The sequence below is a fragment of the Nelumbo nucifera genome, chromosome 1 (genome assembly GCF_055504915.1).
Source record: "Nelumbo nucifera cultivar China Antique chromosome 1, China Antique-T2T, whole genome shotgun sequence".
Taxonomy (NCBI): domain Eukaryota; kingdom Viridiplantae; phylum Streptophyta; class Magnoliopsida; order Proteales; family Nelumbonaceae; genus Nelumbo; species Nelumbo nucifera.
Window position 1 is genome coordinate 37450896 of NC_142649.1, and position 16456 is coordinate 37467351.

The 16456-nt window shown below is 39.2% G+C and overlaps 1 protein-coding gene across 2 annotated transcripts in view; it reads right to left on the reverse strand.

Moving 5' to 3' along the window:
* MLH1 (MUTL-homolog 1) overlaps positions 1-16456 on the reverse strand; it is a 79862-nt gene that overhangs the window by 47439 nt on the left and 15967 nt on the right. For both annotated transcript variants that reach the window (XM_010274252.3, XM_010274251.3), the window contains exon 6: positions 15184-15332. In XM_010274252.3, the coding sequence (XP_010272554.1) occupies positions 15184-15332 (149 nt within the window). The remainder of the gene's footprint in view (positions 1-15183; positions 15333-16456) is intronic.

Consider the following 16456-nt stretch of genomic DNA (forward strand, 5'->3'; position numbering starts at 1 on the left):
AGAAGGCTGGTGAAAGCTATCAGCCATTGTGCTGACCAATAAGGAACCAACCTGAATGAGCAATTCGGGCTTCTTCCAAAAGATTTGTTAGAAATATAGTAATAAAGGGAGAATGCAACTTATCATTTTTGTGCCTTCCAAACCCATAGTTGCAAAACACTGCAAAGCCTGACGTCTGATGTGCCAAACAACAATCTAAAGTTGACTGTTTACTACAAATGAGAAATGAAACTTTGTAGGATTATGGAATGGGCTCAGTCGTGCCACCTAGTCATTCTCCTTAAAATTGCATTTGTCCCCCCACAGTGCAAGCAGGCCTCTGCAAATCGGTTTCCAAAATGAAACAACCCATAGGCCTCTAGTAGACATGTGAAGGGAAGGGAGATCCATCATATGAATGGCCGAACCTTGCAAGGAGGTTGGGTGAAATTTCAAAAAATTCTTTCTCCCTTCTAGGAATCCTATTCCCTAATTTAGAAAACTGCATTTTCAATGTTCATTCTTGAAACAAACCGGACCAAATCTGAAACCAAGATTAAGGAGAGGAATACCTGATACGGAATCCATGCAAAAAGCCCCTCCCAGCGTAGGTGTTCATGCCCAAAGAGGTTACCAAATCCACCTCCACTGAAGATGACACAACGAATGTTGAGGCAGGATCAGCAAGAACCTATGATTTTTCAGCAAGAATCGTGTAGGGTTGTGTGAGCACGACATCAGATTGTCTTCACAAATAAACAATATCAAGAACAGTTCTTGATCACTCCAAGAGGTGGAGATCGAACTGGGTAGGGTGGCAAGAGCAGAGGGAGAACAAGATTGCAGAAAAGAAATTATCTTTCTGTAGAATTTGCCCCCTTATTTATAACCTTCCTTGGATCAGCTTCCTAATCCAATTAGGAATGAGTTTCTTGATCCAAATATGATATTTGGATCTGGACTCTCAAGTTGATAAGACTTATCTTATCCAACTGCTAATCCTAATCAGATTATAAACCCAAATCCGCCCATTTAATTAAACCACTTAAGCCCATTTCGAAATGGGCCTTAGGCCCATTAAGTCACACTGCTCACTTTACCCTTTAAATGTTGGCTAGTTTGGCTCTCTTTGTATGGCGTGAGACCCTAGCATTGATCTACACATCAACCACATAGGTTCAGCCCATCCTTTGTTACAAGGCCTGGCCGAATTCATTGTAGAACACAGTGAACCCCTGAATCCATCAGTATGGGCTCTTAATGGGCCCAACATTTACACTAAATGGTCATTGGGTCCAGCCACCTTATGAAGGCCCAAAGACTATGAGCAGATGAAGATTAGCCCATCAAGTATAACCCTCAATGGTCATACACTTAACCTCTCAACCCATAATGATCAAACACTGCCGACAAGAGAGGACCTCTCCCTCGGCTACAAGGTACAATGTTGCACTCTCTACTCACATGGATCCTGTGAATTAAAACATTTTCCAAACATTTTGTGAAACCATAATATATATGTATATCTCTATATAAATATATTTTGCAAAACAAATCTCGACACTTTAAAATCACCTGCCGGCAGTTTAGGTTTCCATCAGAGAGAGTGTATTCCCCGATCATTCACTTTGTCTGACAAAGGGGCTGATCCTATCACTATGATCACCCACTCAGGTGAATTCTCGGGCAGCCCCAACATACTCGGGTTTTGACCCGATTAAGGATCTCACTAGATAGCATACCAAAGACAGCCCAATTCGACACCTAGTGCAATACCATAATCAAGTCTAGGGGTTAGGTGTAACATTCCAATTTTTCCCATCTGTCTCCAAGGTCTAGGGCAATACTAGAATTTGGTCCGGTTCTGGGTTTCAAGAAAACCCACATTACATGTACCTCCGGTCTCACCCTGGCAGCTGAGACAAGCCACCCCAACCCACTTGGCGGCACATTAGTGTTAGCCTTAGCAGGATAAATCTCCCCAGATCCATCCAACGGCTGTAAAGATTCTAAACTAACACGAGTCTCTTAAGTGTCCAGTTTAAGGGTATTACACAGAAACACACCAAAATAACATGAATCAATTATGCACTTTATTCATTTACAATAAATGTCAATAAGTACATCAATGATTGGAGCTAAGGGCATAACTATCTAACAACGTGCACTTGCTTACCAGTCCTCCGCGAACCACTAAAGGAAGATGCTCAAATTAGTAGTGTCTGCCACTGAATTGACCAACACTCTATCCATAGAGTTTTCAACCACCTTAATTGACACAGAAGTGACCTTACAAAGAGATGTGTCTCTCCTGAATAATGTGTAAGCCACCCGTTTGTAGAGATACAAAGATGACAAAATGTTCAGACCAAAAACCCATTTAAATAGAATAGAAAACAATTAAGTAATGGTTAGACGGATTTTAAATAAGAATCATTTAAAAAGGATATGGTGTGGTGCATGTATACACCCACACCCATGCCCTGCCCTGCCCGGCTTGGCACATGCATGTGTGAAAAGCACCCCCAACCCCCCACAAACATGTAACACAATGTATAATGTATCATCCTCCTATGGGTCCCTACTCATAAGGATAACAAGTTATCTTATATGCTGAAATCCACCTCTTTTCCCAAGCAATGTGGGACAAGGTACATTTACATGCTTCAAGAGGCTAGGACAAGGGATAAAGACAAAAACTTGGACACAAGAGGAGAGAAGATTCATGTATTTTGGATCTTCCCTCCAAAACACAAATCCAACAAGATTTGGCTTCCTTAACCGTAGTTCTGAACCTCCAAGGTGGTTCCTCCCCACTATCGAGCCATGATATAGCCACTTGGCGATCTCCCACATTCACAACATCCCTTCAATGCTGTTGTGCCAATGTGCTACCAATTTTAGGCCTTAGAAAACAGCCATCATTCTACTGTGAGAGACATCCACTGCTCTAACAAACTTACCAGAATGCTAGAATGTTTCCTCTTTCATCCCTTACCACTCCTTCCAGCTTCTAGAGGTAGGCGATTAATGGCCACCAGGGTTTATTATTCAATACACAAGCCATCCAATGAGATCTTCAACATTGAAACGTTGAAACTCCATACAAACCATAACCCAGTGAATAATTTTACTTTGATCAGCTCAATTAATATTTTATCCCCAAATTCCTTATCAAATAACCTTCCATTCTTTCCCCCCATATGCTCCAATATATTACAGCCCTTGTGCTATGCTATACAACAACTTCCTTCCTTTAGCGTGACCTCTCAAATAATGTTGTGTCCTGCAAGAAGAGATCCATGATGCCTTGTAGTGCATTCTGTTGTCTACAATCTAGAAAATGATGATTAGAGTTTTCTCCACTCCATAGACAAAGAACACACATGTGGGGATAAGCACCAAGTATTTATTTCCCTCTTGAGCCTGACACAAGTATTGATTATTTGTAAGTAGGCATCCCAACAAAATACCTCAACTTTTTTTTTTGTTTGTTTGTTTTGATAAGTAATGAGAATTTATTAAAAGATCAAAGGCAAATATACAACTACAACATTTGAAGCATCCCAATCTGAGGTACAAGATGCAGCTGCAGAGATAAAACAAAAAAAAAATTACAAATGGACCCAAAATAACTGATACCTATTCACCCTAGTTTAGCCAAGTAATTTGCTAACCCATTTACCTACCTCCTTTTCCACTAAATCCTGATTTCCATATTGGGAGACAGTCTTTGTTTTCTTTCAATAAGTCATTGGTAGACTGCCATTTAAACCTCTTGATAGCCTCCCTGGAAGTCCATCTTACAGTACTTGGGATTTTCAGCCACCCCACCACAATCTCAAAATTCCCTTCAATAAGAAATTTGTTAATATTCAAATTTCTAGCCATCTTTACCCCTTGTGGTACTGCTTAGCAGTGTTTTAAAAGGCGTAAGAGGCGTACGCCTGGAGGCGCGCCTCCAGGCAAGGCACTCCCAAAACGCCCGGAGACACATGACAGAAGCACCCACCATTGAGGCATACGCCTCATGTACAGAGGCGTACACTTCTAGGGAGGTGTATGCTTCTGGCACACCTTTGGAAAGAGGCTTACGCCTCCCACGTGTGGCATTTTTAAACATTTAACAGATTAATTGTTTTAGATTTTTTATGTTCTAATTAGTGGGGCCATGATTATTTATCATGGCCCCCATTGTATACAATCAGTTTTTAAGTGTAAAGAGGGGGAAATATCCCTCTTTCGATTATTTTCTAACCCAAACTTTAGCGCTCGAAAGAGAGAACTCTAAACTCTGTGAAACCTGCAAAGTGCGAAGAACAAGTCTCTAATCTCTACTCAGTTTCAACCTGCAACTTCGAGCAATCTGATCTGGTATGTGTTTTTTTTATCTTTTCCTTTCTTCTTCTTCTTCTTCTTCTTTCTTCTTTCGCACCTTGCAACCTGCAACTTCTTCTTCTTCTTCTTCTTTGAGCAACCTACAATTTCTCAGATATGGTGGTCTTATTTTTCTTTTATTCTTTTTTATTTTCAACTGCAATCGAAGAGAAGTTGGAGCTGCTGGACTAACCGACCAACCTGGGCGGCTGTGAACCTGTGACAGGTGAAACGGCAAACTGCCAGTCTTCTTTAGTGAATTTCAACAGTTCAACCATCAAAAGCTGCAACGTTTTTTTTTTTATCAATAAGCTTCAAAATTAGTAGTACTGTTCTTCATTTCTTTTTTCTCTTTGTTTATTTGTTTCTTTTTTTCTTGATTTTAGTAGTTCTGTTTCAGCCTTGATCTTGAACAGAGCTGCATGAATAAAATGCCACACAGTCATGTTATGTAATCTGTTCTTCCTATGTTTTTCCTTTTTTTTGAACACATTTAATGGACCGAATAGGCCAAGACCCAACTGCTGGCTGTAGCTTCATCAGTTCAGCCTTCAAACTCAACTCTTCAGAGTTCAGACTTCAAACTGATTTATTGATTTTGCTTCTTTTGAATTTGATAAATGATTTATTGATTATGCTTGTGAATTGTAGAAATTGAATGCTTATGCCTTATAGAAAGTAGAAACTTGAAGTGAAAGATAGAAATTATAATTTGTGAATTTTAACTAATACTCTTTTTTTAATTTAATTAGGTTCTGCAATTTGATATTTTGGTCATTTCTTTGATCCCTATTTCATCAAGAACCTAGAATGTCTAGAAAGAATTTTGCTTGGGAATATGTTAAAGAAGACGAGGGAAAAAAGGTTATATTTATTGTGCATTTTGTAGTAAATTGTGCATAGGAGGCATAAACCGATTAAAACATCATTTGGTTGGTACCACACATGGAATGAGTTAGTGCAAACAATGCCCTGAAGAGGTAAAATTAAGATGTCAAAATGCACTTACCGAATTTGAAGTGGAGGAAAAAAGTCTGATTTTGTGGCTAGTGTTGGGAGGTTTAATCGTACACCTATGACTTCTCAACATGGGAGTTGTATGGCTCCTAATCCTAGATTTGAGGAGTCTATTATGGGAAGTGGAAGTGAAAGCCAGAGTGGAAGTGGGACTCTAGTCACTCCACAATCATTTTCACCATGACCAACAGGCCCAATGGGTCAATTTGTTTCATCTGAGCCACGCCAACAGACTTTAAATTCACAATGGAAAAAAGATAAAAATAAAAATAAAAAAAAGATGTTGATAGGGCTATTGGAAGATGTTTTTATGCCAATGCATTATCTTTTAATTTAGCAAATAGTCCTTATTTCAAGAGTATGTGTGAGGCAATTGCAAATTTCAGTCCAGGTTATAAGCCTCCATCCATGCATGATCTTCGCGCTAGGATCTTGAAAGAAGTGGAGAATATAGATAATTTGATGCAGGAGTATAGACAATCATGGAAATACTATGGTTGCACGATTATATCTGGTGGATGAACTGATGGAAAAAATAGGTCAATTATCAACTTTTTTGTTAATAGTCCAAGTGGGACAATGCTTTCAAAATCTATTGATGCATCCGTTTCAAGTAAAGATGGTGAGCTTCTTTTTAAATATCTTGATGATGTTGAAGAAGTAGGAGAGGATAATGTGGTTCAAGTAACCATAGATAATCATTCAAGTTATCTGCTTGCTGGAAAAAAGTTGATGGAAAATAGGACAAAATTGTATTGCACTCCTTGTGCTGCACACTGTATAGATTTAATGTTAGAGTCCATTGGGAAGATGAAATGTTTTAATGAAACAATTGAGAAGGCAAAGCAGGTCACAAAATTTATTTACCGCCACAGATGGGTTTTAAATTTGATGAGGAGTTTCACAAAAAACCGAGCGCTTTTACGTCCAACAATTACTTGGTTTGTCACTGCTTACTTGACATTGCAAAGCATTTATAAACAAAAGCAACCTCTTCAATCAATGTTTGCTTCTGAAAAGTGGAATGGCCCACTGGGCCTACTGATCGTGGTGAAAATGATTGTGGAGTGACTAGAGTCCCACTTCCACTCTGGCTTTCACTTCCACTTCCCATAATAGACTCCTCAAATCTAGGATTAGGAACCATACAACTCCCATGTTGAGAAGTCATAGGTGTACGATTAAACCTCCCAACACTAGCCACAAAATCAGACTTTTTTCCTCCACTTCAAATTCGGTAAGTGCATTTTGACATCTTAATTTTACCTCTTCAGGGCATTGTTTGCACTAACTCATTCCATGTGTGGTACCAACCAAATGATGTTTTAATCGGTTTATGCCTCCTATGCACAATTTACTACAAAATGCACAATAAATATAACCTTTTTTCCCTCGTCTTCTTTAACATATTCCCAAGAAAAATCCTTTCTAGACATTCTAGGTTCTTGATGAAATAGGGATCAAAGAAATGACCAAAATATCAAATTGCAGAACCTAATTAAATTAAAAAAAGAGTATTAGTTAAAATTCACAAATTATGATTTCTATCATTCACTTCAAGTTTCTACTTTCTATAAGGCATAAGCATTCAATTTCTACAATTCACAAGCAAAAATTTAAAAAAAAAAAATTAATTACAGACCAAGAATGAATAGAACAGCAGGTGCGCAGATTTCTTGCGCCATTAAAGAATTCGATCTCCACCATACGAACAACCCAAAAATCAAGAAAAATACATACAACAATATAAATATAAACCAGATTTATAAAGATTTAATTTCAGATCAATCGCCTAAAACTGGGAACAAATTTCCCAGAAAACATTAACTGCGCAGATCCAGATCTAGTTTAATTTGGTTCAAGATTTGAACCTGGCTTTGATACCACTGAAAGGATGAGAGATCCATCATATGGATGGCCGAACCCTACAAGAAGGTTGGGCGAAATTTCAAAAATTTCTCTTCCATGTGAGAATCGCATTCCCTATTTTAGAAAACTGCATTTTCAAGGATCAATCTTGAAACCAAACCGGACCAGATCTAAAACCAAAAGGGAGTAGAGGGATATACCTAATACGGAGTAATAGTAAACTCCCAATAAAAGGTGTTCACGCCCAAGGAGAAGACCAAAGACTGCTTCCACCGAAGATGACACGGCGTGAGGTGAAGCAAAATCAGCAGGACGGTTCTTCAACAAGAACCGAATTCTTCAGCAAGAATATAATGGAGGGTTGGTGAGCACGACTTCATATTGCCTCTTCTAGCAAAAGGCAATATCAAAAACCGTTCTTCATCACTCCCACTAGTGGAGATCGAATTGGGTAGGGCGGCAAGACAGCAAAGAACAAGAGTAGAAGACAAGTGCAGTCACATTGTGTTGTCTCTCTCTCGATTCAGCAAACTATGAAATGTCATTGAAGATTCGCCCTGCTCTCCTATTTATAGCCTTAAAGAGAGATTCTCCTAATCCTATTAGGAGTTTCCTAATCCAAATCTTATATTTGGATCTAGACTCTCTTTAAGAGATAAGGATAATCCCTTATCTTATCTGCAGATAAAGATCAACCTCCTAATCAAATTAGGAGTTTCCTGATCCAAATCTTTTATTTGGATTTGGACTCTTTAAGTGGATAGGGATAACCCCTTACCTATATGTTCATCCAAATCCCATAACCGCCCCCATTTAATTAATCTTATTAAGCCAGTTCAAATTGGGCTTTTTAGGCCCATTAAGCCTATGTGCTCACTTAACCTCTTAATTTGCTGCCCAGTTGGCTATCCTTGTATGACGTGGGACCCAAACATTGATCTACACATCAACCACAAGGGTTCAGCCCAGCCTTTGTTACAAGGCCTGGTCGAATTCATTGTAAGAGACAGTGAACCCCTGAGTCCACCATCGGCTCTTATTGGGCCCAACATTTACACTAAATGGTCATTGAGTCAAGCTACCTTATAAAAACCCAAGGACTGTGGGTAGATGCAAGATTAGCCCATCAGGTATTACCCTCAATGGTCTTACACTTAACTTCTCAGCCCATAATGATCAAACACTTCCCGACAAGAGAGGACCTCTCCCTCGGCTGTAAGGTACAGTGTTGCACTCTCTACTCACATGGATCTCGAGAATTAAAACATTTTGCAAACATTTTGAAACCATAATATATATGTATATCTTTATATAAATATATTTTGTAAAATAAATTTCAATGGTTGAAATCAACTGCCGGCAGTTTAGGTTTCCATCAAAGAGAGTGCATCCCCGATCATTCACTTTGTCCAACAAAGGGGCTGATCCTGTCACTATGATCACCCACTCAGATGAATTCTCGGACTATCCCAACATACCCAGGTTTTGATCGCCTCTAAGGATCTCACTGATTGGCATATCAAAGACAGCCCAATCCGACACCTAGTGTAGTATCATAACCGAGTCTAGGGGTCAGATGTAACATTCTAATTTTGCCCATCTATCTCCAAGGTCCAGGGCAATATTGGAATTTTGGTATGGTTCAGAGTTTCAAGAAAACCTACACTGCATGTACCTCAAGTCTCACCTTGGCAGCTGAGACAAGCCACCCCAACCAACTTGGCGGCACATCAGTGTCAGCCTTGGCAAAATAAATCTCCCCAGATCTATACAACGGCTGTGAAGATTCTAAACTAACACAAGTCTCATATGTGTCCAATTTAAGGGTATTACATAGAAACACACCATAATAATATGAATCAAATTTGTACTTTATTCATTTACATTAAATGTCATAATGTACATCATTCTGATTGGAGCTAAGGGCATACACTGTCTAACAGTCCTGGCTTCTTGCAACCATGGAACCTAATATGAAGAATAACTTTATGTGGGCAAATACTGCTAATGAAATATGGGAACAGGCTAAAACCACTTATTCTGAACAAAGACATTATGCCAAGATTTACCAATTACAAGTTGAATCCTCAACCTGTAAGCAGAGGGACTGTAGTTTGTAAACTTATTACACATCCCTTACTTCAGTATAGGCGTTGGACTCGAATCACTATTAGGCTATAGAATGGAAACATGATGATGATGTTAAGGCCTATAAGAAGCTACTTTCTCAGCAACGGGTTTTTGCCTTCTTGTTGGAGCTAAACCCCGTATATGAACCTCTTAGAGTCCAAATTTTAGGCAATAAAGAGTTGCCTTCAGTTCAAGAGGTGTATGCCCTGGTCCAATCTGAGGAAAGTAGGCAAAGTGTGGGGGAGCAACAGGTGGCATTGTTGCAATGGGTGGTAACAATATAAGAAAGAAAAGTGACTCCAAGAAGGGCTTTGTGATAGATGGACAGTTCAGTTACTAGTACTCCTACTTCATTTGCGTCTACATCAGGTAATGCGGCCTCTACCGTCCATGTCACCACTACCATTGATTCCCCTTGGATCATTGACTTAGGAGACTAACCACATGACCGGTAAGCCAAATCTTTTTTAGACTTGTAGCCTTTTGTCAAGAAGGGGTAAAGTGAATCTTGCAGATGAATCATTCTCCTCCATTGCAGGCTAGGGATCAATATCTCTTCCCCATGGCCTTAACCTGAATAATGTGTTACATGTTCCTCAACTTCCTATCAATGTGCTTTCCATTAGTAATATCACAAGCTCTTTAAATTGTAGTGTAACTTTTTTTCCTGATTCATATATTTTTCAGGATCTAACTTCTAGGAAAACGATTGGTAGAGGAAGCTTACTCGATGGTTTCTACATTCTTGACAACAAGGCTGGTCTCTTGGTGTCATCCTCAAAGTTATATAGTCAGTCAAACAAGAGTCAATTTTTTTTTTTTTTGTGGCATACTCGATTGGGTCATGTTTCATTTGAAATAGTGAAGTCTTTATTTCCTTTTTTATTTAAGTCATGTTCAATGTTAGATTTCCAATGTCATACTTGTTAGTCGAGTAAACAATGTAGAACAAACATGAAGTATGATGCTATACATGGTATTCTCCCTCGCTTCCTCGGATTCATCGAGTATGATGCTTGTTCTGGTAATGCTATTCTGTTCTGGGAGGATATTTGGGTGGGTATTCAACCCCTCAAAGATTGTTTCCCCTCGCTCTATTCCCTTTCCCTTCACAAACATGAGCCAGTTGCAACTTTTCTCCCGAGCCCGTTAAACCCCTTATCTTTAAACTAGGACTTTGGGTTTCGTAGAGGGTTAAGAGATGGTGAGTCGAGTTGTGTTATTGAGCTAATTCATTTACTAGAATCCGTTTGCTTGGACCCCACTTCTTCTGATCAAAGGGTTTGGACTCCTCTTCCAAAAGGTACTTTTACTTGCTCTTCTTTTCTAAAATCCCTGAGTTCTAACCCTATTTCCCAAGGATTCCCTGCCAAAGAAGTCTAGGCGCGACCTATTCCCCCAAAAATTGTTGTATTCTACTGGGAAGTCTTCTATTGGGAAAATCAATACTTTGGAAAACTTACAGAAAAAGAGACCCTCGCTTTGTCTTTCCCCAAATTAGTGTTCCTTGTGTAAGGCCAAGAATGAGGACTGTTTCCATTTGCTAATCTCCTATTCCTTTGCTACAGCTATATGGAGGTGGGGCCTTTGTTTATTTGGAGGTATGTGGTCTATGCCTTCTGATTTAAGCTTGTTATTCAACCCATCTGTCTTTTGTTTGGCACACTAGAAGAGGTAAGGTCATGTGGAAATGTGTCAGGGTAGCCACTTTGTGGACTCTTTGGGAGGAAAGGAATGCAAGAACTTTCTTAGACAAGGAAAGAGGGTTAGATGAAATGAAGGATTGTATCCTAACAAGAGCAATCCATTGGCTGAAAACAGTGGATATCTTTGATGACTTGTGGAGGAATTGGCTAGTAATAGCTAACACTTCAACAAAGAATGACAGAATTCTGTCAGAATGGGTTCCGCTTTTGGAAGGTGTCATCAAACTGAACTTTGATGGAAGCAGCCAAGGAAACCCCGGGCCTTCAAGTATAGGGGGTATCCTGAGAAATAAGGACAGCAACATAATTTCCCTATTCTCAGGACTGGTGAGAGTGGGGGATTCCACGAGGGCAGAAATCCTTGCTGCAGTACAAGGAATTCAGATCGCCAACCAGCTTGGGTGGAGCATCTCCTAGTTGAAGGGGACTCTCAAGTGGTAACAAGGTGGCTCCTAAACTTGGATACCACCATTTGGGGCGACAAAGATCTCATCAAAAAAGTAAAGTGGTTAACCAGCAATATGAGAGTTGAGGTAAAATGGGTTAGTAGGTCTGCTAATTCTTTGGCTGATGCTTTAGCCAAACAGGGGGTTTCTAGGGAAGATCTTTTTTGTGCTTCTTTGTAAGTTGTTATTAATTTGGAAATCTGTACTTAACTAGCCTGGAGAGGTTGCAACTCGTGCCTTTCCTTGGGGACTTTGTACTATTGTCTATTGCTGATTAATAAAATTATTTCAATTGTCAAAAAAAAAAAAAAAACAATGTAGAACAACATTTCATTCAAGTAATAAAAGATCAAGCTTTCCTTTCCATATTGTGTACTCCGGTGTATGGGGGCCTACTACTATAACCTCTGAGGACGGGTATAAGTACTTTATCACATTGATTGATGATTTCTCCCGCTATACATGGGTATTTCCCATGCGTAGCAGAGACGAAGTTCCAAAGATTGTGAAAGACTTCCAGAGGATGGTGTTTACACAGTTTCATGTTGAAATCTAAATCTTTCAATCCGATAATGCAAAGAAATACTTCCATGGTGAGCTCAATGAGTTCTTTGCCTCTCATGGATCTATTCATAGTAGCTCATCTGCAAGAACACCACAATAAAATGGTGTTGCAAAAAGAAAGAACAAATACCTCCTTGAGGTAGCATAAGGGGTGATGTTACACATGAATATACCAAAAACATTTTGGATGGATGTTATATTTGCAGCTGCTTATGTCATCAATCACATGAACTCTAGAGTGTTGAACTACATGGCCCTTCATTAGTTGTTCCCCCAATCTTCTTTATTTTCCATTCCCATGAGAGTATTTGGTTGTCGTGCCTTTGTCCATGATTTGTCTCCGTCTCGTGGTAAGTTAGACCCTCAGTCTATTCCATGTATCATTCTGGGGTATCCCTTCTCTTAAAAGGGTTACCGGTGCTTCGATCCCATTAGTCATAAGTTTTTGTCTCTATGGATGTTTCTTTATTTGAGTCTGAATCGTTCTTCCCTACTTCTCCTCAGGGGAAGAGTAGCGTAGAAGAGGAGAAGCAAGTCCAGGTCCATCAAGTCTCTCTTCCTTCTATTTCGAACCATGCTCCCTTTTGTGTCTTCCAACGTAAACGCCGTAGAGATCAGCGATGTGATAAAGATGTGGAGCCACCAAACATTGAGCAACCGACACCTTCAGACTCCCAGGAGGTAAGTCCAAATGAACTAGGCCCTAGTGCACCTACTGATACCCCAGCTCCCATTTTGGTTGTGGATGACCTTGATATTCCTATTGCTCAAAGAAAGGGAGTCAAGTCATGCACTACCAAACCCTCCATATAAATCAGACTTGGAGGTTGGTGGATCTTCCAAGGGGGAAAGACCCAAGGCGGACGGGACAGTTGAAAGGTACAAAGCAAGATTAGTAGCAAAAGGGTACACTCAAGTCTATGTGGTTGACTATGATGAAATGTTTGCTCCAATAGCTAAGATGAACTCAATTCAAGTTCTTCTATCATTGGCTGCTAACCTTACTGGGAATTGCATCAACTAGATATAAAGAATGCCTTTTTAAATGGTGACCTAGAGGAGGAGGTGTATATAGTTCAACCCCAAGGATTTTGTGCCAAGGGAAGTGAAAATAAGGTGTGCAAGTTGAGAAAGTCTCTTTATGGTTTAAAACAATCTCCCGGGACTTGGTTCAATAAGTTTCATATGGCAGTCCAACAAGTAGGATTCAAGCAATGTCAGTCCGATCACACTCTCTTTGTGAAGAGATGTCAGGAACAGGTTGTTGTGTTGATAGTATATGTGGATGATATCATCATTACAGGAAATTGGAGCTCAAAAATACAAAAGTTGAAACATTTCCTAGCATCTCAATTTGAAGTGAAAGATCTGGGTCAAGTACTTTCTTGGAATTGAAGTTGCCCACTCAAAAAGGGGCATATTCATTTCACAAAGGAATTACACCATTGATCTGTTATAAGACACAAGCAAGTTAGGTGCAAAGCCAACAGATACCCCTATGGATGTTGACCATAAATTGGGTGACTATGATGGTGAACCTCTGAAATATGTGAAACAGTTCCAAAGGTTAGTAGGAAGGTTGCTTTATTTGTGCATGACCCATCCAGACATTGCTTATTCAGTTGGGGTTCTGAGCCAATTCATGCATTCCTCTAATAAACCACACATGGAGGCAACAGAGAGGATTCATATGTATTTGAAAAAGTATCCAGGAACAGGCCTGGTATCTGGGTAGGTGTTGTGGATGACAAAAAGTCCACAAGTGGGTACTGCACATTTCTGAGAGGAAATCTAGTGACATGGAGAAGCAAAAAACAAAGTGTGGTAGCAAGGTCAAGTGCTGAAGCGGAGTAAAGGGCTATGGCACATGGGGTGGCTGAAGTACTTTAACTAAAAAATCTTCTAGGGGAACTTAGAGTTATTGTTCATAATCCTACGTCTATCTAGTGTGACAACAAGGCAGCCAGAAGAATTGCCAGCAATCCTCTCCTGCACGAGAGGACCAAGCACATTGAAGTGAACAAACACTTCATAAGGGAAAAATTGGAAAAGGGAGAAATTTGTACTCCTTATGTCAACTCCAAGGAGCAACTAGCTGATGTCCTCACAAAGGGCCTTCCATACTCACGACACAATGAGTTGTGTGAGAAGTTGACCATGATAGACATATTCAGCCCAACTTGAGGGGGAGTGTTGTTAGTGTTATTATTTTATCTTTGTTGTTAGTGTGTTGTCATCCTAGGATGTTGTCAGCTTGTTCTTTTCTTCTTTTAATTAGTTTATTATTAGGGTGTGTCGCCAGGGGTATAAATGTAATCTCCCATTTATTATTATGTTATATATCATTATAAATAAGAAGCTAGGCACCGCCAGCAATACTTTTGACTCCCAAACTTTTTTCGCTCTCTTCTTCTCATCTCCTCTCCTCTCTCTCCAAGAAAGAAAATAATGAATATAATGATGGAAGAAGATTCTAAGATAATGGTAGGCTAGCTGAAGAACAATGCATTGGGGACTTGAAAATACAAGAATTTACTGAGGGAAATCAGAAAGCTAGCAATTGAACTAAATGTAACTTTAACTTTCTTTTTTTTCTTTTGAATTCCATTGCCAGCTAAACTAAGGCAAATCACATTATTTAAATTTTCTGATCCTTTGTTCCATCTTCTTGACAACAAAATGCAACATTAGAATCATAGCCATTGGATTGGCACATAGGTCAATGGAATCGTTAGAATTAGTAAAGGCCTCATATAATCTGGACTTTTTGACATCCTTATGTCAAGAAGACAATTATTGGTCAAGTGAGGTTGATAGCACTTGATAATATCTTCCATATAGTGTCATTAACCAATGGTGGTCCTGGCTATCCAATGAATTGGGAGGGGTAGACGGGATCTCATGCTCGTCAACCAAATAATTCATTTCATCTATTTCTCCTTCAAATTCTCCTAAGTTATCCATATTGGAGATAAGGACAAGAAGTATTTTCATCAATAATTATCTAGTTTATTTTGTTACTAGGAATCAAATCCAATTTACCCACAAGAAAGTTGGTTTTTTTCTCAAAAACATTTTATCCAAAGTACTTATACCTCTTTTTTTGTTGGGTGTATGTTCACATCCACATGCTCAGGCGGCAACACAATAGACATGTAAATGAAAGGCTTCGATGCTTTTGGCAAGGTTGCAGTGTAAACAACTTCAATGGCCCTCTTCAAAGAAGTGCACTCGACCAATCTGTCTGATATAACAAAGAACAAGGAAAGGAACTTGAATCATTTTTTATAAAGTCAAGATTAACCTAAGTAGACAAACAACCAGGCAAGGAATAAGGATTTTCATATCATTAAATGAAAAGTATATAATGGGCCAATTATCTCAGATTTTCAACATGTAAACAATACTTGTTTTTCTAGATGCTTCAGTGGAACAAGTCTTAAATAGAGAAAAGCAGAAAGAGAGATATCGCATAATAATTAGGGGAAACACGAGGAAAAGGTAACTGGGAAGAAAATGACTTGCAAAGATTGCACTAATTAAGGGAAACACAAATAAAAAGACTTTCTTTGCAGATTGTCCAATGTGTTCCATCTTCCCATCACAAGCTTCCCAACAAAAGGCATTTATTTTAGGAGGGATATGTCTGCATCACACTTCTTCAAAAGGAAAAGGTTGAGCTTGTGAAGAAAAGGCAAAAAGAACTAGAGAAAGAGGAACACATGAAAAGACGGTTAGGATATAGAAACCAAACCCACTTCTCAGGCTTAGAAAAGTCAAAACAAGCTCTTTCCAAAATGAGCAACAAATCTGCAACCTTGAAGTGGTGGGAAATTCACCTGGTTGAATGGTCAGTTTCCAGCTATCCTTGGAAGGCTGGACAGGTTCTTATTCTTAGGAAATTGGGTGGAGTATGTGGGGGAGGTGGTTCAAGAAGCTTTGACTCTTAAGAATGTCAGAACATAAACCAATTTTTTTAAGAAAGTTTGTAGCTGTAAATGGAGTGAAAACTTTCAGATTTGAAATGTCTGATTGCAAGAACCAAATTTTGGAGTGGGCTGAAGAGAGGTGGAGGGAGATAAGAACACAGTATATTTCAGACTTTTTTAATCAGTAGCATATTTTCAGGGTTTTGCAAGTGCAAGGAATAGGAGGAACCTCATTTAGAGAATTCAGATAGGAGAGGTGGTGGTGGACTCATGGGAAGATATACAAAAGGAGGTGGTAGAAATAATGTTTGGGAAAGTCTCAAACAGCAGCATCATCAGCTTATTTCAGTTCCTCCACTTCTAGTTCCTTTATGAGTCATAGAAATAATGTTTGGGACTTACGGCATAAATGTTTGGGTCATTTGCATGCTGAAAAGTT